The sequence below is a fragment of the Lissotriton vulgaris genome, chromosome 2_1, assembly GCF_964263255.1.
Source record: "Lissotriton vulgaris chromosome 2_1, aLisVul1.2, whole genome shotgun sequence".
NCBI classification, from domain to species: domain Eukaryota; kingdom Metazoa; phylum Chordata; class Amphibia; order Caudata; family Salamandridae; genus Lissotriton; species Lissotriton vulgaris.
In genome coordinates, this window is record NC_141687.1 from 2,133,943,258 (window position 1) to 2,133,967,918 (window position 24,661).

A 24,661-nucleotide genomic window follows, 5' to 3' on the forward strand; every position below is an offset into this window, starting at 1 on the left:
GATTCCAGCAGAGGTTGGTTGTCCCCTAGGTATACTTTGTAGCAACCCCACGGCGGCATTCTGCAATGACTGCAGCCGACTCATCTGGGTTTTGTTAATCCCCAGCAGCAGGCCATTACAATAATCAAGTGTAGATAGTAGAAGACGCACTACCACTGTAATTCCTGTCCGATAAAAGGAAAAATCTTTCTCAGAATTTATATTAGGAAAAAGCAATAAGGTGAGACTATTTACCTGAGAGGAGAAATTTAACTGGCTATCAAAAATAACTCTGAGGTCTCTAACCTTAGGGACAGGGCTAGGGCATTCTCCTGCTCTCACTGGCCACCAGCAGTTGTTCCACAGGAGTCGCCCCTGGCCGAACTCAATGACCTCCATCTTGTCAGTGTTGATTTTTAGGAAGCTATGGTTCATCTAGGACATAATCTCAACAAGACACGCATGACACCTGATAGCTGTATCTTCAGGCTGTTTAGCTATCGAGATTATAAGTTGGGCATCATCTGCATATGACACCAGTGCAAAACCATGCTTCCTAACAAGTCTAGCCAGGGGCATAGCATAGATGTTAAACATTGTTGGTGACAACGCTGAACCCTGTGGAACCTTACAGGGCAGATGGAAACTATCGGACTGCATGCCCTCCCAATGCAAGCTCTGCTCCCTGCCCTCCAAAAACAACGATAGGAGGGACAAAGCTGAGTTCTCGATCCCTTTCTCCTGCATCCGCTGTACTAAAATCATGTGGTTTACGGTGTCGAAAGCTGCTGACAGGTCTAATAGTACGAGGACTGCCTTGCCCCCTCCATCCACTATTCCTCGGATCTCCTCAGCCGCTACAATCAAGGCAGATTCTGTAGAATGGTATGATCGAAAACCATGCTGAGTTGAGTCTAACAGATTTGTGGTATCCAGGTAATCAGTTAGTACCTTATTCAGCGACTTCTCCAAGGTTTTAGCTACTATAGGCAGACCAGCTATCGGGCGGTAGTTCTTTGGCTCCGTGGGATCTGGGGTGGGCTTTTTCAAGATAGGCCTAATCGTAGCATTCTTCCAGCAAACTGGGTAGCTACCTGACTCCAGCACTTGATTTATTAATGAAGTCGGCTCATCTCCAATTCTACTAGCGGCCAGATGCATGATCGTAGCCGGGCAAGGATCTTTGGGTGAGCCCGATTTTATGGAAAGGAGGAGTTTGCAAACCTCCTCTTTCGTGATTACTGGGAAACTTGCTAGCCTAGCAACTATTTTATCTGCCTCCGCCTGTAATAGATCTGGCTTATCTGGGCCCATTTGAGCATTCAGGAGGTCATCGTAAATTGCTTGGACCTTGTTCTGGAAAAGTTTTGCCGGTTTGTTGCACATGTTTTGATCTGGTTGGAAAGAGCTTACCTGCTGAGATTTGGAGAGCAGACTAACGGTTTTAAAAAGTTCCTTGGAGGAGTTACCAGCTTCCTTGATCTTGGTAGTGTAGAATATTCTTTTTACGGCAATGATTGCCTCTTTATACTGTTTTAGAACAAGATTATAGGTTGTTTTCTCATCTTTACTGTAATCTTGTCTTCAAAGACGCTCCGCTCTTCTGCAATTTACTTTTAAGCCCTTCAGCTCAGAGCTGTACCAGGATGACAAAAGCTTTAGTCTCCCAACTGTCGACCATTTTTCAGGTGCCACATGATCAGCTGCTGTCAGGAGCCATTCATTGAACCCGGATGCTGCCTCATTATTATTTTTGGCCAGTGACAGGGGAACTTGACTAAGAGCTGTTTCTAGAACGTCAGCTTGAACTTTATTCCAGCGCTTGGTCTTTACCTTCACTGGTTTCGTTTGCATTTGGTGAGTTGGCAAAGTGGCCATGATATTAAAATCTATCGCATTATGGTCTGACCATGGGAGGGTTACCACTCTTGACAGACTAGTCTCTGCATTATTAGAGAAGATGCCATCTAAACTGTGGCCTGCCTGATGGATGGGCTCCAGAACTAGCTGACTGAAGCCGAAAGCTGACCGATTGTCTAATAGTTTACCGGTATCTGAATTATTAGTTAATTCCAGGTGATAATTGGTCACCGAGAATAATAAAAGGGTGAGAGTCTATATAGGATTCCAAATGTGTCATTAGTACCTGCGAAGACGTGGCCTTAGACCCTGGTGGACGATAGATCAGGAGACCCTGAAGGGTAAAAAGGTTGTTTAAATTACTGGTGAAAAACAGTGCTTCTGCTGGTAGATCTGTGATAGCTTCTACTCGCAGTTTTAGATGTTCCCTGTGAATTATCGCTATGCCCCCTCCTCTACCTACCTCCCTATCCTGTGAGGTGACTGCATAGCCCTTGGGTAACACTGTGTTCCGTCTGGACCCGAGGCATTATCTGTCCAAGTCTCCGTCAAGAAAATTATATCGGGCTTTGAATCAGGTCTTCAATCTGGTATTTGTGTCTCCATATAGACCGTACATTCACCAGAACGCATTGCATGTGCTGTTCCTGAGCTAACTTAAGGCCTCTATGCTGGTCTTGCCTGGGAGAGTTGCTGAGTGTGACCCCCGCATCTCTGTCCTTCAGAGCTTCTGACATCTCTGCATTCTGAAAGCTCCCCCTCCTCCCAACTTGGTCAGGGCTGTTGGCAAACCCTTGACTCAGCCGGAAAGAGCATTTTGGGCACGCAAGGTCACCTGAGTTGCAGAGCCATATCACGCAGTTTGCGTGAATCTAAATCTAGATCCAACAACTGCTGTCTGCTGTATGACCCCAGTTTTCCACGGCCAGGGGTTCTGGCGCTGGTCGCACTCCGGGCACAGATGGGCATGCCTTTGGGGCGCCAGCGGCACGGGGACGCCCCAGTGTGCCTTAAGTAGTTTCTAATGAACAGACCACTAGCGTGTCAACCCCTGTGCAATGCGGACCCGCCTAACGTCCGGGTACCGCCAGGGCAGAGCGGGAAGTGCAGGAGATGAAAAACACGGAGTGGGAGCAGCCATGTAAGGGCTTTAAAGAATATGGTATGAGCAGGTTTAAAATTCTTCAAAATTTAGACCAGAGCAACTGATATAAGAGCAATGTGTGCAAAAATGCAGAAATGTCTAGCAACATGACGCAAATAATATAGTAAAAGACAGGCAGCAGCCACAAACACTTACACCACGCGCGGACGCCCCAGTGTGCCTTAAATAGTTTCTAATGAGCAGACCACTAGCGCGTCAACCCCTGTGAATGCGGACTCGCTTAAGATCCATCCTTCCTTCTCATGATACTCATAGGAAGTTAGCCTTGCACAACTAAACTGAAAGTCTTTGTAACACAAATAGCGTTCCAGTTATACTCCCTCTGAGAATCTTCAATAAATCGACTATCAAAAAATGCTGACCGCTATGATAATGAGGTTCATGCTTCCTATTATGCTTACTTACATTGAATGGATTGCAAAATCATCCAGTATATCTGCAGTCTTATCATAGGACTGCTCCTCTTCCCCGGCACCAAGGTTCCCAACTCCTCCGTCACACCCTCCAAAAAACTTTGTATCATGATCAAATGAGTAGAGGTCTTGAAAATCCAATTGCTTCATGTGATTTTTCTGCCTCAACCATATCTGAGCTTTCTGTTAGCTGCCTTGGACAGGCCATTGTTAGCTAGCCACATAGCTACTTAATTCTGTAGCACTATCTTATACAGTTGTTCAATCTCTCCATCCGGTCCTTGTCCTCACTGTATTCTGTTCCTAGCACCCAGGATAGTTATTTCCATGATCACTGTTAAATGAACTTTACATAACCGTCAAGGACAACCTGGAAACTCTCACACTACAGAACCTTCTGTCAAAACAGTGATTTGTGATCTAAGACCATGCTAGATCAAGGACCTTCTGCAGCCCTTATATTGCTAGATCTGTCTGCAGACTTTGATATATTCTCTCGCTCTATTCTGTTGAGACCTGAATGGGATAGGTATCTTTAAGTCCGCTTTTAGTTGATAGGTTCTTTAATTTATTTTAAGAACTCAGATGGTATATATTATAACAGTTTGCCTTGCTTCTCCACTCTTCTCTTTTGGGGTTCCTCAGGGCTCCTTAATAAGTTCTACTCTTTTTTAACGTATACCTATCTCCTTTGGCTCAATTCATCCACTATTTTTGGATTCAATACCTTTTCCCATGCCGACGATCCACAAATGATCTCAGTTTCTAACAGGGTTACACACAAAACATCATCTTCAATTGAACTGACCATTACATTTGCACTCACATACAGTTTTACTGATAAGTATACAGCACACAAACGACAAAGTGTGGAAATATCATCAATGTATTGATTTGATGTCCAGCACAGTTTATTTATAGACATTTACATCTTGTTGTATGCTAGAAAAAAATGTTGTCTGTACAGCCTTTCTTAAGAAGAATCCCACTGCTAGCAAAATTGTCACATAAATCCTCTCACTTTGAAGTCAGAGAAAGCAAAATAAACAACAAGTTCCCTGTAAGACACCGCCTGACATTTGACATCTGTCTTTGTATGCACACCAAACGTGACCAGAAAAGAACAAGGTTTGAATGCCTAGTTAAAGTGAGTTTGTGGAAGAATACAGTAAACAAGGTTTGGGCAATGGGAGGGGTAGACTAAAGCAAATAAAGCAAGAACATGTGGGTTACAAGCCATAAAGCCAATGGTATGCAACGGGCAGAATGCATTCCTAGGTAAACTTTATAAATGTCCCCAAGATTTCTTTAGCAGACCAGACAGCTGTGCTGTCTGGTAGACTCTTGTTAAGATAAAAGGTGAACCCAAAATCACTGGGACCTGGGTAAAGGACAGTATAATAAAGGGTGGTCCCAGTATTTTGTACATCCAAACTTGTTAAAGAAACATATATTACCATACATAAACACTCAAAAGAAAATATACTTTCAACTGCATTATTTAATCACATTGAACACAGATTCCAGTTTGAAGGTCATTTAAAAAAAACATTTGAGTGCCTGACTGGGGGTGAAGCAAGGGTTGGGGAAATGTGAGTGACTTCAGTGAAAATGGTGAGGTACGTGAGGTTAGAAAATAGTGCATAGTACAATTTTACTACTCAATTGGCATAACATTTAACAACCAAAACACCTGATAATTAAGATGATTCATACAATATATTACAAAGCCATATATAACAACCAATCACAGTAAAGTAGGTACTGTTGATGATACTGGCGTCAAAGTGATGTCGGTGTTTTGACTCCTGAATGTATGTAGGTCCTTATTAGCCTTACTAACGGGGTCTTCCTCAGGACTGATGGGAACGTTAAAGGAAGGGGGCACCTAAGGATATAATCAGAGAATTATTTATTTTAGTTACTATCTAAAGAATCGATAAAAAAAAAAAAATCCAATTACTGTGTTTACTGTGACTGAGTGAAGAAAGTCCGCCCAAGAAGTTATTGTGAGGATGGGTGGGCCCATTTGCTCCATATAAATGCACGGGAGAGAGAGCGAAGAACACCTGCAATATTAAGGTGCCGGTTAGTAAACCCTCAAATGTGTTAGGGTTGATATATCCTGGTAACTAATTCATCTCTTACTCAATGGATGAAAAAGGTTCTCAATAGTCCACGTCAGGCAGTCTTATAGATCCATACTGCTATTACTCCATATCGTTTTTTGTAAACCCAGGTAGCCGCACGTGGGTTAACCCTTTAAGTGCTGCCATCGGCCAACGGTCATCGCGAGTGCTGCCGTCGGCCAACGGTCATCGCGAGCACTACCTTGCCAGTGCTGCGCACGACCGTTGGCCGACGGGGCCGCACCCGCTATTCAAACGTTCAGCACTGGGCGCTGAACGTTCGACGCTGCTAAGGTGTTAACCTTCAATAATGAAGCGACAGAGGAGGAAAAAAGGGGGAATAGTAAAATCACTACTAAAGGACAGATGTATCAAAATGTACAGAACCCGTTCGAAACCAGCTGTGGAAATTAAGTCACACAAGGCTAATCCACAGACTAAGATTTAAAAAGTTTAAAGGAGGTGGTTTGCTGTCTGTGCGGTAATGCCATAACTCACTGCAGCGTCCGGTGAAGATCACATGCAGGGCAAAGGATGTGAACGGTGCTGAGTCTGCAAAACGAAGCAGACAGCAAATGTACCATTAAAGAGATTTGTGGTAATGCAACCAAATTGTTGGAAAGGTAAAAAATGTGAAACTGGGGAGAGTGTTGTGAACTCACCGCTACTCGTAAAACAGCATTCTGCATAGTGGACCAGGGACGCCAAACCGGTGTGATTCTCGTGTAAAAAGGCCTGCGGTTGGCCGCAGTACAACACGTGACGTCTGGTGTTGAACCGACGGTAGATGCCGGTGCCTGACTCACTATAGTGGAAAAAAGACTAGGCTGGCCTAGACTCACTGTCCGTAAATGAATGCTGAACACGCGCATCCGTCACAGATGAAGCAAGGTGTAATTAATTATGTTCAGTCCAGCATTTACAGTGTGTTTTTGATATGTCGGTATCTGACTCCCTAGAGTGGGAAGGAGACCGTGCTAACTTGGGCTCACTGTTAGTAAAATGGTCTCAATGGAAGCAAGATGTAATTCATTGTGTTGCTGGTTTACAGTCATATATTTACAATATATTCGTATTGAATCACACATAAAGGATTGTCTTCCTGCATAAATATTCACATTACCAATGCAAAGCGTATTCATATTTAAATGTTTGGAATATCGCTACATTGGCATAATATGCCAGGTACATAATTGTTGTGGAAAGAAAAAATGCTAACCATTGTGGCCTATTTGTCATAATCTTGCCCAAACATGGCATGTATACAATAATCATATCAAGACTCTTATTCGATGAAAAACATGATGTGGAGTACAGACTGCATTTTGCATCGGAGATCTTGAATCAGATGTGTGCATACATAAGTATATGCATTTGATGATTACAGTTGCATCATATCCATTGTTATCTTGAGATATAATGGTGTGAATACCACATATCTAACAAAGAATGTAATTCTAGTATGGCGGATGTCCTTCACAGATTATACATGGTTGCAATGGATATCAGGCAACCATCATATCTAGTAATAGACTTGTCTATCCCGTAAGCCATACCTTAATTCACTAACCAGGTACCAACATTGTTGTTTAGGAAAGGGAATGTTGATGTGGGTCACACGGATCTAGTTACTCAGTAGCAAGGCATGATAATTGCGCATGGCTTAGATTCAAGTTAATTATCGCCCATTGGCGATGGTGTCCAGATGGACCATCCATTTTGGATTCTCATGTGTTTAAGATTGAGACGGTTTTCCCCCCTCATGGTCCAAGTGTGGCTTTCTCGATTACCAACCAATGTAGCTGGTCCGGAGTGTGCCCTTTTGTGTTAGTGTTCTACTAGGGGTGCCCCGTGGACTGTACATCGAATCCTGCTCTAATGTTGAAGTATTCGCGCTGTGATCTTCTGCTGCGTTTGGCCCACATAGAGAAGTCCACAGGGGCTGGTAGACTGTGACCTAAAAACAAATGGTGTTGAAATCTTTGTTGGGTTCACTCAACTTTTTTTTAGTTTAAAACCTTGTCCTTTATCTCGTCAATTTTATTTTCAGCAAAATTCAGTGCTGCCTTTGCTAAGCCTATACCCTTTGAATTTTTATTCCAAAAGTCGGATATGGCAGAGCTTTTCTATACTAGCTGCGAAACACTGAAATGCCTTACATTAAGTCTCATTAAGAATGCAAAGCTCCTTACTGACATTCAGGAAGGCGCTGAAAACCTGGCTTTTTAGGTCTCGCCCTGGCGAAAGCGCGCTCTCGTCACGAGAGCTATAGCTGTCGGCTCAGCCGACAACGAGGGGAGACAAGACCTGGCAATAGGATTAAGTCGCGCGTGTGAGCCTCTGCCGACAGCATGGCAGAAAAATAGGATCGCGGCGCGCGCCTCGTGAACAGTTCACGTGACTGACTTTGGAATGCAGGGGGAGTCTGCAGAGGGGTGCGCGGCGCTGATAAACAGGCAGGCTGTATTTCAGGAAGCAGCGGTATTTGACTTGTTAATGCTTTTTTTTCCATTTAAAGCACTGCTTGCGACTATGTGAGACAAAGTCAGGGTTGCTTGGAGTGCATTGAAATAGAAGGCGCATCTGTGTGCAGACGAGCTGCTGTGGTTCTTTCTGCTCTTTGTATGTTTTCTTCAAACTAACGCAATGCTTTTTAGAGGCAGGCCGAAACTCAGGACTCACAACAGTTCGTCACAAGATAGCTCAGGGGGTTAAGTGCTAACGCCCGAGACCCAACTGATGGCAGACATATCATAACAAGATAATAACACTCAGGATCTAAGCGCCAAGAGACAGTTGTGGTAAGTGCTCGATCACTGAAACTGTCTGTCTGGTCATATTATGGCCTTGGCACAGGGGAACATGGGTTAATCCGTGTGCATCAAGGGCATTGTTATAAGAGCACAGATTTACTCAGCTCACGTTCAGTGTAAACTGCTGAGAGAGCGATGTCTGTGCCAACTGGGTCACATGCACTCGAAATGCCAATATGTTTTTCCAGAAATATTTCTAATCCTCATTACGTCATGCACTTGCGTCTTCGGCAGGCCTTGTTGCTTTTCCTCCCATATAAATACTGTCAGTTTAGATTTACTGTCCAACTACAAGGTTGCCTAATCCTCTGGCAGGGCCGGGTAGAAAAACACAGGCCCACATGTTCATGCACGTTGGTACAACGTGGTCAACCAAGCACAACAGTGCAGATGTTTTGAAAGCCCCAGATGCATCAGTGCCACGAAACGTAGCCTCACTACGCGTACAGCTGTGTGCCATAGAGGCCCAGCCCGTGTATGTACTACGGAGCTACCAAACTTTGCACTGCCAGCCCTCACCATGGTTTCAGCCGCCGCACAAAGCAGCCTCCGCCGGGCCCTGCATCCCTGCGACCAGGGGCTGACCGAGGCAGAGCCCTCCGCACGCCATGCCCTGAGGCTACAGCCCACAGCTGCCCCGATTCTCCTGCGCCCGACCTTCTCGGCCCCTCGGATGGCGAGCGGGGCCCGACCCCGGGATCATGCAGCAGCAGTCGGGAGGGATGCATAGAGCAGCAGAGCCGGGCCGGAGCAGCCCACGAGGGACCCTGCCACCGCTCCCCCCGGAGCAGAGCACTCCGGACAGAGCCGCAACCTCCAGGATCACAGGGGCAGGCCCTCGTGCTGGGCGCTGCCCGCCACCAGCTTCTGCACTCCCCTGGTCACAACGCTGCCTCCCCCGGTGCTCAGATTAGGCCCGTCTTTGGATCCCACTCTAACAAGTCCCCCTCAGACCCCTGGGATAACAACTGTCTTTGGCACTGCCCTGTAGCCCGCCTTTGCACTCTTCTGTCAACTCTCTCTGCCTCCTGTCCCGTTACTTCTCTGATCACCTGCCCCTACTCTCTTTGACCTCCTTCTCTACGATGTTATCTCTTCCTGCCTTTCCCCTCTTCTCTTTAATCTGACTCTATCATCTCCCTTCCCCTACCCACCCACCTCGCTCATTTATAAGATCTTTATTTCTACTGTCTGCACACTCTGATATATGTATCTCCTTCCTTAGTATCTTCAGTTTTTCTTTCCTTCTAAAGCTCTTTCTTCTCTTTACCGTGCTTTTACAACTCGCTGCCCCTCTCACCCCTACTCTCAGGAGCTCCGATGTTACCTGTGGCGTTTCTTCTCTCTGTCACTGCCTCCTTGTAGCGTCTTCTGACCATTTACACAAAATCCGGTCAGCCTAATGCCACCTTTCACTTTTCACTGTGATACAAACTCGCAGCACCAGCGTCCACGCACTATAGTGCACTGCTCACTACACTGCGAGCCTGCTCTCTCAGCATCACAGTTTGAGAGATAACTTAGTGTTGGCAATATCCCAGTCCCCACACGCTCGCGGTTTGTGGTCGTGCACACTTTTCCACGCACGCTGCCACCTACTATCGGTGGTTAAAATTGAATTACAGAAGTGTAGATACACACTCTCCCATGGTACCTGTGAGCTATTGAGAAGGGCTGGTGCACTCCAATTAAAAGCATTGAACGCCCACTAAGAAGTTTAGGCACTCTCCGTTTCAAGTGCTGAAAGAAGTGCAGGCACTCGCTTTAAATCAGCATGCTTATAACAAGGAAGACTAGCACTCTATATTACTGCCAACTTAGATAAGCAACAGCTAACCATTCACAAACAATGTTTATGTACCAATTGCAAATAAATAAAAAAATTAATGCAAAGCATTGTCATTTACAATACCAGTAACTCAAACTTTAATGCTGCGAAACCTATTTGCATTGCAAATGCTTCTTACCATAGTCAGTAAACACGTTTGGAATTCCACAGAGCACATCTACAGGAGCTCTTCCATTGCATCTGTTGAGCACCTCTAGCTAGGGCAAGCCTATAGCTATGAAAGGGGTCTTGATATCTTCATAGCGGAAAATACGGTGACAATCTCCTGTTCGATAAAATCCAGTGTCTTATAACCTTGTGGTTCGTGTAGCATTATGATATTGTTTTGAGTACTGTGCCGTTGTGGTGTAGGAATTCCCAAGGTGTGGAAGCCGACAGTAAACTACAAAACGGTGTCTATAGCAGTAGGAACTGTTTGGAGTACAATACAAGATATAGGGGTTTTCTGTACGTGAGGCAGTGCACTTTCTACAAATGCTTGCACCCAATTGCGCAGAAGAAAGTCACATGGGACTCTTATCTGGTAGCGAGTAGATCACAATTGGGGCTGCCGGTTTTATGGTATTCATTTTTTTTTTATAAATGTGTGGAAAAAGTCAATTTAAAACTAGTTTTCTTCCACATTTTATTTTATTAGTAAATGTGCCATATTACTATTTCATGGGTTGGATTTAGCGTGCCAAGTAGCCGCTTATAATAAAGCATTACAGTCACCTGGAAACTGTAGCTTTGTATAGCTAGCATATTTACCTACCTTTAGCATTTCAAACTTCATTGAGAAATCCCATATGTATTTTTTTAACTGTGTTGTTAATATGCACTGCTGTTGTCCTAAAAGTCATTGACTCCCATGGAAGGGTACTAAAGGTATGATGTCGTTGGATCTGTTTTTAAAAATTAAAAATACAGAAGTTATTGTCACAGATTGTTTCTGTATCTGCTTTTTTAATGTAAAATGTTTACACAAATGTGAACCTTAATCAATGCTGGAGACCAAAGGGAATGAATTACAAGCCTTCACAATAATGATCGTGCTGGCAACAGAACAGAGCTCATTACCAAACCGAGGAATGAGCTTGGCGTTAAGACCAGTCCGAAAGGCGTCCAAGGGGTTACTTAAAACACCCCGTGAGGAAGAATTTTTAAAGACTTTGGTGATACATTAGGGAGCCGCTGGGCACCTTGAGCAGAGTCTGAGGCATAAAGTAAGATGGAAGTGCAAAGTAGAAGCTAAACCTCTTGGTTTACATAGTTTACTCTGCTGCGTTCTTATCTTATTTCAACCAGAGATGAAAATGTATTCTAAGAAATTTTCCGGTTTTGACCCGATGTACACCACCATAATTTGACTGCCTATGATGACTTGTCATTTACACTGATGCAGAATACTGACATTTCATGCGAGATACGTCATATTTTCTAGAGCAGTGCCCTTGATTGTACAAAGGAATGCTTGCTGGCTTCTAGGAGATGGAGACACTAAGTTACAATACCAGAGGCTTTAAAAATTTAATTTCTTTCCATCCATATCATCGTTTATTTTATTTATTTATTGTTTAGGCGTCTATGGAAGAATTCTTACCCATTCTAGATTATGTTGTATTGCTCATGTATACTCTTGTGTGTAGCGTGTCACATGTTATCTCTTTAGGCTATTTTATGTGTATAACATGTTTGTCTCGTGGCTTCTTCATTTCATTATAGCATTTGCGGCCTCGACTTCACGTCCGTGTGTTATAAATCCTTTTTTCCTTCCCGAGTTCTATCTACGGCAGAAGGCTCAGAGTTTGGGATTTGATACTGGCAAAGGTCCATCGCGCTGCCTAGAACAGCCAGCATAGGTTCAGCAGGTGCCAGCTGGAGCCCTCTGCAATATTTTATACGGGAAAAACGCAAGTTGTCCTGTTGCCATGGAGATAGTATTTAAAACAATGTTAAGTTGGGCAAAGTCTCTGAGGAGCATTGCAGATGGCGTAGAAAATCATCTCAGGTGCTATAGCGAGCTTAGAGACACAGGTTGCACATCGTAGGTTTTTCCTACCTAACACCATGGTCATTCATATGGATAAAAATCAGCAAATGTGTCTTTAACATAATTTACATTGACCAATTCTTTATCAAATCTACATTTCAAAACCATGGCCGGATTCCCTAAAGAGCGACATTTGTGATACACTGCAAAAGCAGAAGTCCATGATCTGATTATTCATAGTTATTAATAATAATTGTGCACCATCTACTCTCTTTTTCACTATTAATTGAACATATCTGGAGGTGGGCACTCTTCAGCATACTCTTGGCATTTTGGTTGGTCATTTGCTCGCTCACATGGACATGATGATCTTTAGGTAGCTGTCAGACGGAAGCCAGCCAGAAAAACATAACCTTAGACATCCACAACCCAAAGAGTTCTATTGAAGGGTCTAAAGATATATGAGGCGAGTCTTGGTATTGGATTTGTGGAATTTGCAAATTGATTGCAGAAGAAACTGCAAAGATTAGTGAACATTTAAAGAAAGGACAAAATTAAGTATTTTAAAACTCTGTGATTGACAACGAATTTCCAACATTCCATGATTAGCATAAAATCACAATATCAAGATATGTTAGTAGACTAATTGATACAATGTTTTAGTACATCATTTATATTGAGATATGTGTATTGCTGCTCTTATACTGAAGGGTATCTGTTTGCTAAAAGAATGCTGGACCCAAGTATCCAAAATACATTTGAACATTGCAAACCACAAGGTAGATTCAAAGCTTCAACTATAGGCAGGGCTAGACACACACACCTGCTCAGTGCCAGGATACCCTCGCGGGTGATAGTGCCCTTTACAAATGCACATAACAAGAGAAGAATAATGGAGAAGACTGATAGGGGACAGTTGGTGGCCCCTGAATGATAACGTAGCTTTAATAAATTGATGGTATGGACATCTGATTTAAAAAATCTTAGTGGTGATTAAAATTCCATTAGTATTGTGGAGAATTTAAAGCGGGAGTTATAAAATACTATTTATTGTTAGAGATGCTTGTAATGATATCTTCACCCAGCAATGATGACGCTACAATCTGGTGGTGTTTAACCGTCTTTATTTAAACACGTCTACCCTTGAAGAGCGCCGCGCCTCAACTGCCAATTAACGGTTCTCCGCGCCAAACCCTTACGCAGCCTACGTAGTCTTGCGCGGGCACGGCACGTCATGTGGCCCACGTGACGTGCATACACTAGAGCGCACTACTACATATCTCCCCTTTTTTCCCAACATGGAGACAGTTTCTCATTGTCCACCGTTCAGTTCATAGTCTCTATATTTAGCTGGTTTGACCACCACCCTACACAACAAAAAAGTACAAAGTTCCCCAGAACGAGTCAACTAAATGACTCCTATTAACCTCTCTCTCATGGGGGTAGAAATAAAAGTGAAAAGTGAACCCTTAGTCGGAATTTCAGGGATACCTCACACAAGACATCGGTTGGACAACTGTTGTCATCCCACCCGATGGTCGTCCAGCGTCATCATCGGTATCCTGCCCCTTCGACAAGCTGGCGGTGCAATGCCCGTCGGGCAGCACAGGGTGCTGCACTTTGATGGAGTTCTTTTATTCCTTTGCCGTAGGGTGTGTGCGTGTGAGGGGCCTAAAAAAGTGCAATAGTGAGCGTGAGTGAAGTGTGTCTAAAAAAAGTCAGTGGAGTCCATTGGGTGAAATTTTAATAACATGGCTCACTGCTTTATTAAAAATTAAGGGGTATTGAGGTGGGACAGTTAGGTATCCGACCTCATTCAACCCTTAGTGCAAGTGTGGTCGACATGTTTCTTGCCGCTCAGGCAATTCTTCAGGACCAAAAAAGTGCTCATATAATTGCTCAACGATTTCTCAATAGTAGGAGAAATCGAGGATACGACCTGGTTAAGTGTCGTAGGATCAAACCTCCATTGAGAACCTACCCAGAGATAGGAAGGAAACAAAAAGGAGGATCAGTCAATGACATGTCAATTGTCAGCGAGCAGTACAATGGTTACAATTAGGTGATATTCACACTGAGAGAGGAGGTAAGAAGGAAATGTTTAAACTAGGGGTTGCCCCGTTTAATATGTGATCAAGGTGTGTAGGAAGTCGGCATGCGTAATGTGTGCCCTAAAGTTGGCATGCACAATAATCATTATATTTGGTGTGCCGCAACAACCTGTGTTATGTGTAAAGGACACACAACAAAATTGTGAGTCTGTGTATCCACACACACATGTTTAAACAAAGTTTGAAAATTCAAAGAAAGAGGACCAAATTGACACTCTAAAAATGCGGTAAAAGATTGCATCGTATCGATAAGGTAATGCTACCGATTCTAAATAACCAGGCAAGCGAGGATGATGCCCACAGGAAAATCAAAGGATGGTAATCTTACCCGTAGTCCCCGCTAGGAGATCCCCTAGGCTGACCTGGTGAGGCCACAACTGTATGTGAAATACCTGGGGACGAGTAAAGGTCGGAGAACAAGTTAGCGGTGAGGCTTACCATGTAGTGCCGCCTTAGGAATGGCCACGGCAGGCAGAGAGGAACCGTGGTATTCCTTGTTTTGGATTAAGTCTCCTTACCTTGTAAGTTGCTGGCAGAGGGCATCTAGTCACCTACCCCACCCACGTCGAGATGATCGCAGGACAGCCGGAGTCGACGTCGAGTGCAACCGGTGAAAGCCGGTAGAGCGGGAGCTCTCAAGGCGTGTCCAACGTGAGTTGCTAGGTTACTCGACGCGGGTGTGGAAAGCAACGACGGCCCAGCCCTGTGGGGCGATGGTTATGGGCGCCATTTTGGAATGGGTTAATCATAGGTAAGAAGACATTAGTGATTACTGCGGGGGGGACAATCAAGTCCACATATCGAGCTATCTGGCTAGCATAGTCCATGGCACCGCATCATTGAGGCCGAGCTCATCGGTATGCAAGCGATGCACCCATCTCTGTTCCAATCTGAAGAGGGCTTGTTGGTTTTTGCTAGGGTGACATTCGAGGACAGTCCATCGTATGTTCTCAGTAGAGTGATTTAGTTCTCTGCAGTGCTCATAAAGTCTCGTGTGTGTCTTATGGCATCGAATGTTACTGTTGTGCTCTATGATGCGTTGTTTGACAGGGCGCATCGTCATTCCAATATAGAGCATTTGACAAGGGCAGATAAGGACATAAATACACCTAGCACTGTTGCAGTTAGTGTGTCTGTTGAAGGTCCATGTAAAGTCTTTATCCAGTTCGATCGTTTTCCCCTGGATGGTTTGAGGGCACACGGTGCAGGAACCACAACGGTAATGTCCCGTGACTGGTGGAATGTCCCAAAGGGTCCTGGCCGGTTGGGTGCTTGATTTCTTCGGACGGGTATGGATCAATGTATCTTTCAAGTTTGCCGTTCTCTTGAATGCAAAACGTGGGCGTGACCGCTCCATCCCAGCAGAGTTTAGAATCCCCCAGTGTTGGTTCACAGTTTTTTTAAGGAGTGCCGAATGCTTGGTGAAGGATGTCACACAGGTGATGGTGTTGTCAGGTTCCTTCGGATGGACTTCAAGTAGAGCCTCTCTATTGTTGTTCAAAGCTCTTTTGAAAGATTTCTGTAACAGTCGTGAGGGGTATCCCCGATCCAGGAGTTTATGTTGTAGAAGACTCGCTTCTTGTTTGTAGTCTTTGACCGTGCTGCAGTTTCTCCGTAAGCGGAGGAATTGCCCGAACGGCAGATTATCCCTCAATGCTCTAGTGTGGTGACTGTTGTAGAGGAGTAAACTGTTTCTGTCCGTCTCCTTCTTGAAAAGGGTGGTGCTGATTGTTTCCGGATCCAGGCAGATCGTCAGATCTAGGAAAGGTATGGATTTATCAGAAATTGTGCCAGTAAATTTCAGGAAAGGGTTTTGTTGGTTTATCCACAAACAGAAAGCCTCGCAACTCGATCGATCTCCCTTCCAAAAGACCAAGATGTCGTCGATGTATCGACGCCAGAAGGTAAGATTGTCTCGAAACGGATTCTGTTCTGGGGGGTAGATATGGTTCTTTTCGAATGAGGCCATGTAGATACATTTAGCTGGTTTGACCACCACCCTGCCACTGCGGGTCAGTCTTACCGGGGTGTTGGGGCTCTCACATTCGTTGCTTCCTTCTGACTCCTGCGCGGCCGCGCCTGCTCCTCCTTCTCTCCGACTTCCTCGGGCCGTCCATTCCTGCTCTTGTTCCCTTGTCTCTAGTTCTTGTGTGTCTCCTTCATTCTCATCGAGCGCTCCTTCCGGAGCCTCCTGCTCTCCCAACTCCTTTTCTTCCTCTTCCAGATCCGTGGTCCTCTGATGCCAGTTCAAGATTTTGTTGCACCTCGCCATGCGGTCTTGCGACCAGACATTGCCATCGCTCAAAAGGGCCGCCCTGCCCCGTACCTCTTTCACCTGCATGGGCTTGCTGTATTTGCTACCTCCCTTCTCTCTGCGCATTGGCCAACCTCACTCGCACCCACTCTCCTTCCTCTAGTCCAGTGTCCCGTACATTCCTTCTGCGGTCGTAATGTCTGGTGTAGGTTGCTTGGGCTTTCTCAAGGTTGGCTCGCACTACAGCGGGCGACCATTCGCTGGTGACTGTTTTCTCCTTCCACACTCGATTGTCCTGCGTGAAAGGTTCTCTGCCTCTGAGTATTTGGAACGGGCTGTACCCTGTGCTGGTAGGCGTTATTCTGTAAGCCCAGATCATATGCCAAATTTCTGCTTCCCAGTCCTTGTCATCGGCTATGGCAGCTTGGATTGACCTCATTACCACCCTGTTGAACCGTTCCACTAAGCTGTTTCCAGCTGGGTGATATATGGCTGTGTGCTTGGCTCCTATGCCATTTCTTTTCATGAATCTGTTCCACTTCTCTGATTTAAACTGGGGCCCGTTGTCGCTGAGCATAGTCTTGGGGATGCCTTCCCTCACGAACGTGTCTGCTAAGAACTTGATAATTGCGTCTGTGTCCATAGTCTCTCTTATCATTATCTCCGGCCATTTCGAGTACCTGTCCACCATGACGCACACGTACTTTTGCACTCCTTGTATGTCCAGGACAGGTCCCAGGATATCTACGCTCAGTTCTTCCCAAGGGTTCTTTGGTAGATCGAACTTGCCCAGCTTAGGTCGGAGGAGTTTCAGGGTCTTATCCGCTCCTTGACACCTGGTGCAGTTCCTGACATGTCTTTCTGCCTTCACGTCCATTCCCGGCCACCAGTAATCTTGCCTGGCTCTCAGCCTCAATTTGCAGATCCCAAGGTGCCCCTCATGGAGCGTGTCTAGTAGGTGGTCAATGAGGTTGGCGGGTGGTATTACTCTCTCGCCCCTGTGTACAAACACTCCCTTGTCGCCTATCGAAAGTTCTTCTCTTACTTCATAGTAGGGTCTGAGTTCCCTTGCCAGTGCTTTCTTCTCGGGCCACCCTTGCGTCACGAGCTTCTTCACTTCCTTTAACACTGCATCCTCATTGTATGCCTGTTCCCATTCTGTGAGGCTGATGGAGACCTCCTGGTCCTCTGTGAGTGCCACCCACTCCTCTGTTCCTGCCATGTACTCGCCACTGGATTCCATCGCAGCAGCTCTGCTTAGGTAGTCCGCCACACAATTCCTGTTCCCTGGTACATGCTCCACGCCATACCGGAACTCTAATAGCTTCAACGACATCTTTGATATTCTTGGTGTGGCTTCGGTGTGCCCTATTGACGTCAGCACCTTTAGCAGGGGTTTGTGGTCCGTTCTCAATAGAAACCGTGTGCCCCACAGAAATTGTCTGAACTTCGCAGTTGCCCACACCACTGCCAGCATCTCTTTCTCGATTACACTGTACCTTTTCTCTGTATCCGACAGCGTGCGCGAGGCAAAGCTTATTGTTTCCATCTGTCCGTGCCCTCTATCCTGCATCAGGACTGCTCCCAAGCCTTTGTCGCTGGCATCTGTGGTCAAAACCGTTCTGCCTTGGGGGTCATACCCCTGAAGGGGAATGGCTTCTGTGATCGCTTTCTTTACATCATCGAACTCACTCTGTGTCTCTGCTGACCATCGGAACTCGGTGTTTTCCTTCGTAAGTTGCCTCATATGGTGGGTCCTGGAGGCAAAATGTTGCACAAATTTCCCATAGTACTCGGCCATGCCAAGAAATCATCTTACTTCTTCCTTGCTGATTGAAGGGGGTGCCTCACGGATCGCCTTGACGTTTTCAGCCTTGGGGGGTCACTCCTTCCACGCCTATTTCATGTCCCAGGTATGTCACTGACGACATTCCAATGCGGCACTTGGACCATTCTGCTGTGAGACCTTTCCCTTCCAAAATCCGTAGCACCTTCCCCAGCTTTGCGTCGTGATCCAGTCTGTCTCGGCCCATTATCAGGATGTCGTCCTGAAAGTATTGGACGCCCGTGCTATTTTTGAAAAGCTGATGCATCAAATTTTGGAAGACTGCCGCTGCAGACGCCAGCCCGAACGGCATGCGGAGAAACTGGTAACACCCAAACGGGGTGATGAACGACGTGAGGTGGCAGCTCTCCGGATGCAGGGCTATTTGGTGGTAGGCAGACGTCAAGTCGATGGTGGAGTACCATTTGATGCCCCGGGTGCTGGCCAGCATCTCCTCTATTCTTGGCAGGGGAAATCTTTCTACTACAATGTTCTTGTTTAGCTCCCTGAGGTCCACGCACAGCCGGACCTTCCCGTTGGGCTTCTTAACCACCACCAGTGGCGCCAGCCACTCCGCACAGGTGATGGGCTGAATGATCCCTTTCTTCTCCAGTTCTTGGAGCTCCTCTTGCACCGCCTCTCGCACTGCGAAGGGGATGTTTCTAGCTCGGTGGGCCACGGGTACTGCCTTGTCCTTCAGGATGATCCTATGTGCAAATTTCTCGAGTTTCCCCACTGTGCCTCCGAATACCTTGGGGAATGTCTTCCTCCATCTGTCTTGGTCAGGCCACGACTCGTGTTCAGTTAGTAAAATCTGCTCCACACCCCCAGGATCCAACTTGATGCCCAGGTCACCCTGGTCCAGCCACCCTAGCACGGATGGTCCCTTTTCCGATATGTAGAGCTTGCAGCAGGCCGATCGGCCCCGGAACTCAAACTTCAGTGGTCGGAATCCCGCCATTGGTATGCGGTCCCCGTTGTATGTGACTGGGCGGATATCTAACCTCTCCAGTTCCGGGCCTAGTCGTGGCGCGAACTTCTCCTCCCATACGGCCCTCTGGACGATGGTATACGGCGAACCAGTGTCGGCTATTACGCTGATCATGATCCCTCCTATGGTCATTTCCAACACCGGCTTCATAGATCTTTTCCCATCCACATTCATGACTTGTCCATCAGCTCCCAGTACCTGATCGTATATGCCCAGTACCGTGGTTACTTCCTCCTCCGGTGTGTCCTCCTGTGTGTCGCTGTCCTGGCTGATGAGTCTCACCGTGTTCTTGGAGGCTTTCTTTCTGCACACCTTCTCGAAGTGTCAGATTATTCCACAGTACATGCATTTGGCCCGAAACGCCGGACATTTCTTGTCATGCGCCTCGTGCATCCAGTTCCCGCACCTGTAGCATGGTTTCCGGTTGGTGCCCGCGTGCCTCCCTAGAGGTCCGCCATTACTGCTCCACTTGGCGCCACTCTTTTCTGTTGTCTTCTTTGTGGAGTGGTCCTTACGGGTCTCGTCCTCATCTATCTTGTTCACCATAGCGCTGGACGCTGCCTCTTTCTTTGTTGCGTCCGCACACCTCCTCGCTAGTTCTGCTCTTTTGACGATGACCATCACGTCCTTCAGGGTGGTTTCTCCACTGGCCCACAACTTGTCTTGCACGGAGGTGCACGTGGTGTGCATTATCACTTGGTCCTTTATGAACCCCTCTTCCCAGTTGTCGTACTTGCACGCGGCCGCCAGCTGTTTTAGTGCAGCCACGTACTCCTCTACCGTCTCTCCTGGGCGCTGCTTCCTTTGTTGAAAATTGAACCTGTCCACGGACACACACACCGCCGGTCTAAAGTGTTCGTTCAGGTCCTCGACTGCATGAGCGTACACATCATCGTCCGTGCTGTTCCTTTGCTTCGGCACCAGGCTTTTATACACTCTCAACCCTTCCGGGCCTAGATTCAACAGCAGGATGCGTTTTTTCCTTGATGGTTTGAACGTTTCTTCGCTCTCGTCCTCCAGCACGCCAATGAAGTTGTCGATGTACTCTCTCCAATCCTCCCACTTCATCAACGGCTCTCCTGGCCTGGGCAGGAATTGCACCGGTGCTGTCGCATATCCTGTTTGAATGCTCATCCTTTCGCTCTTGATTGTGGGCTGGTGGCTCGTTTGGCCCTTGGGACTTTGGAGCACTGTCTCGTTCTGCATTGTATGCGAAGTTCTGGGGACCACCTGTGTCAGCCCCTTCGCTCTTTATCAAGGTATCCAGCTCGTTCGTTGACCAGTGGACGCTACCCCGTGGCTCACTGCTCCGCGTGCCTTCCTCACTTCTCGCCGTTCCGACCTCTGGAGGAGCTTATGGTTGTTCGGCCCTGCCGCGCTCTTCAGGGTGCTTGCTTGGTTGTCGTCGATTCACTGCCAGGTGGGGATGGTCATCCCACCCTCGTTGCCATTGTAATGTTATCTTCACCCAGCAATGATGACGCTACAATCTGGTGGTGTTTAACCGTCTTTATTTAAACACGTCTACCCTGGAAGAGAGCCGCGCCTCCACTGCCAATTAACGGTTCTCCGCGCCAAACCCTTACGCAGCCTGCGTAGTCTTGCGCGGGCGCGGCACGTCACGTGGCCCACGTGACGTGCATACACCATAGCGCGCTACTACAATGCTATTTACTTAAAAAGAAAATTGTTGATTTGCCCAGCTAAATTCTCTGAACATAGGTGATGTCTATCTCCTTTAAAAAAATATATATATAAGTAAAGCAACTCATGCAATTGATATCTGTTTAGCTATTGCATATATAGATATAAATAAATAATTTTGATGCTGAATACGTGATTAATTGTGCGAAACTTTGATTGAAAGACTACCATTTTGTGCAGATTAGATTTGTCAGGAAAACAGGTGTGGTAAAATAGGTGTTAAAGTTGTACTTTTGGAAAATACACATTTTAACCGTAAGTATGGAACAGGCATCCGAGGGAAAAGAGAAGACTAACTTTACTGGCAGTCAAAGACAATATGGTGAATGGATCAAGGTTTTTGTTGCTCAAAAGACTTTTTAAAGTTAAGAAAACTGCTTTCAAATTAATCTTAAAACTATTTTCACATGCCCATTTCTAAAAAGGAACGTAGAAATGAAAGTTGCTTGGAGCAGATACAATAGCGCCTGTCTAACAGAACAGACAGCCCATTCTAATCCAAAGAGTGCCTGCTATGTATTTTAGGTTGAGGTTTTAAATGTATTTACATTTTCAGTGACTAGCTCTCTTCTGACGGGTCATAGAATCAATAGTGCTCCTTCCAAGAGCTTGATGTCTTCCGTTTGATTGTGTTCATTTTCGTGAATGGTTTGTTAATAGGCATGCACTTTAAATGTCCCTCTTCGATATTTTCCCACAGATTCTCGGAAAGAGAAAGAAGTCAGAGGAGCCTTGCGAGCTGAAGTCGAAAGGTAAACAGTTTTATGAACAATATTTCAACAATGCTTTGTTGACTACGTGCTTCTTATGTGGTCGGTTGCTCATGACATGTTGTTGAGCGTGTTGTCTGTAAATATATTGATATTACTGCAAAGAATGATCTTTTGCAGGTTTATTTTGAGCTGTGTTCTAATGGTAATGGTAATGGTAAAAGTACTTATAAAGCGCTGACATTCATCCTGAAAGGATATCATGGCGCTAAAATTAACAGTGTACGTGTAACTGGTGGTTGTTGTCAGTGATATGGTAGTTTATTGGGTCTTAGGGAACAGTGTTGTTTTGAGTTTTTTCCTAAAGGCAAGATGGTCGTCTGTGAGTCTCAAATCTGTCGGTAAGTTATTCCATAGATTAGCTGCCAAGTGTGAAAAGGTGCGGCCTCCCATCCTAGCCTTCCTTATTCTAGTGGTTGTTGCTCTTGCTGTGTATTGGGAGCGAAGATTTCTAGGTGGAACATAGAAGTTGATTCTGTTTTTTAGGATGATTGGACCTGTTTTGTGCAATGCTTTGTGGGTGAGGCATAGTATTTTGAATGTGGCTCTTTCTCTCATTGGCAGCCAGTGTAATGCTCTCAGACAGCTTGTAGCAGAGTCGTATTTTCTTTTATTACAGACGGCTTTTGCTGCCGCATTCTGAACAAGCTGTAATTTAGAGAATAAGTAATCTGCCATGCCAACGAAAAGGGAATTCCCATAGTCAAGTCTACTGATTAATAGAGACTGTACTAGGATCTTTCTACATTCCAAAGGAATCCATGGGAACACTCTTCGTAACATTTTCAGTAATGCAAAGCTTTTGCCACAGATGGTTATCACGTGGTTATTCATTGACAATTTATTGTCGATGTAGATTCCCAAGTTCCTTGCTGTCTGGGTAGGTTTGGGGGGGGCACCAAGAATGTTAGGCCACCATGTGTCATCCCAAAGTTGCTGGGATCCACCAAACAGTAAAATCTCCGATTTATCGGCATTTAATTTCAGGCAGTGATTGTGCATCCATCTGGATAGTTCAGAAAGACAGTTTATCAGTCTGTTTTTGGGATCTTCTTCCCCATCTAAGGCAATCATTAGTTGTGTATCATCGGCGTAAGAGCAGATGTTAACGCCCCACTTTTTTCCGATCTTGGCCAATGATGATACATAGACATTAAATAATGTTGGACTTAATGATGCCCCCTGTGGTACACCATACTTGATCTTACTGGGTGTGGAGTTGTAGCTGCCTAATCGGACAGATTGTGATCTGTCTGTTAAGAAAGATTCCAACCAGGTCAGTGCCTTTCCCTGCAGTCCTTTTGCGGCTAACATTTGCATCAGGAGGTTGTGAGATACGGTGTCAAAAGCCGCTGATAAGTCTAACAATATCAGGGCCACCGTTTTACCTTCATCAACCTGACTTCTGATGTCATCCAGTACTGCCAATAAGGTTGTTTCTGTACTGTTGTTTGACCTGAAGCCTGTCTGCGAGGCGTCGAGCAGGTCATTGCTTTCCAGATAGTTTGATAACTGTTTGTTCACTAATTTTTCCAATACCTTTGAAAGGTATGGCAACTGCGAGATGGGCCGATAGTTGGCGGGGTTGTTTATGTCTGAACCAGCTTTTTTAAGTAGGGGAGTCACTACTGCTGTCTTCCAGATAGCTGGAAATTCTGCTTGATCTAATGACTGATTTAATGCTTGCGCCACTGTTGGACCAATTGAGGGGATTAGTTGTTGAAAGATGTAATGTGGGCATGGGTCCAATGGTGAGCCCGATTTGATTTCTGACATGGTTTTAATTACTTCTTCCTCTGTAAAAGGGCCAAAGACAGAGCAGGTGGCCGTCTGGGGAGGCTCTGCGTTGACATGGTGTTCAATCAGTTCTTGATCATTGCTGGTGAAGGATGAATAAATCGTGTCTATTTTGTCAAAGAAATAATTGCTAATTTTGTCACATCCTTCCTGTGAGGGTGGTAGATGTGTTGTAAGACTAGGGGGGTTGCACAGTTCTTTAACTATTTTAAAAAGTTCTTTGGAGGAATGTTTGTGCTCTGATATTTGTCGGGAAAAGTAATCTTTTTTTGCTTTCCGAATAGCTGCGTTGTAAGATTTTAATTCTTTTTTGTAAATGGATCTGTCAAGCATGGTTTTACTCAGTCTCCATTTGTGTTCCAGCGTGGTGCATTTTCTTTTATGTACCTTGAGCTCTGGGCCATACCATTTTTCCGACATTGTTCGCCTAGTTGTACTTTTAATGGAGTTTATGGAACAGTGTTCAAGTGCGACATCGATGCTTTTCTGTAGATGGTGTATTTCTTGTTCAGTAGAGGAGCCTAAGTTAATGTGTTGGAAATTCTGGTGAAACTTCTTCAGTGAGAATTTGCTCCAGTTTTTGGTTGTAGCTGGTTTCTGTGCCGTTGGTCTCACTTTATTTATAGGTAGTCTGATGGTGAAATCTATTCTATAGTGATCGGTCCACGTGAGAGGCGTAATGTTGTTGATAGTAGTGGTCTCGATATTTGTAAATATCAGGTCCAGTCTGTGACCGGCTTTATGTGTCTAATGCCTGTGATTGTTTCTGGGAGTTTGAATTGGGATGAAGTGAGTGAGTTGCATCCATTTCCAGACCGTTCATTCATTGTGCTCCGATGCCACTTCTGGAAGATGGCAATGAGGCTGCAGATGAGGCGCGATGAAGGGCAGTTTGGAGATCCTTAAACAATTGGGGTAGAGACAGAGGTGCAAGCAGGAAATCTGTGTGAGGGAGGCTATGTATTAACATTCAAAGCTCTTTGATAAGAATGACTGTGAAGGTTCATGGACATGGCAAAGGGAAGGCAG

General features: G+C 45.5%; 1 protein-coding gene across 1 annotated transcript in view; it reads left to right on the forward strand.

The window, feature by feature from the left end:
- The window catches only part of LOC147733821 (protein KTI12 homolog), a 448,752-nt gene that overhangs the window by 73,038 nt on the left and 351,053 nt on the right, over positions 1 to 24,661 (forward strand). The window contains exon 2 of the mRNA XM_086959025.1: positions 21,766 to 21,817. Coding sequence (XP_086815151.1) covers positions 21,766 to 21,817 — 52 coding nt within the window. The remainder of the gene's footprint in view (positions 1 to 21,765; positions 21,818 to 24,661) is intronic.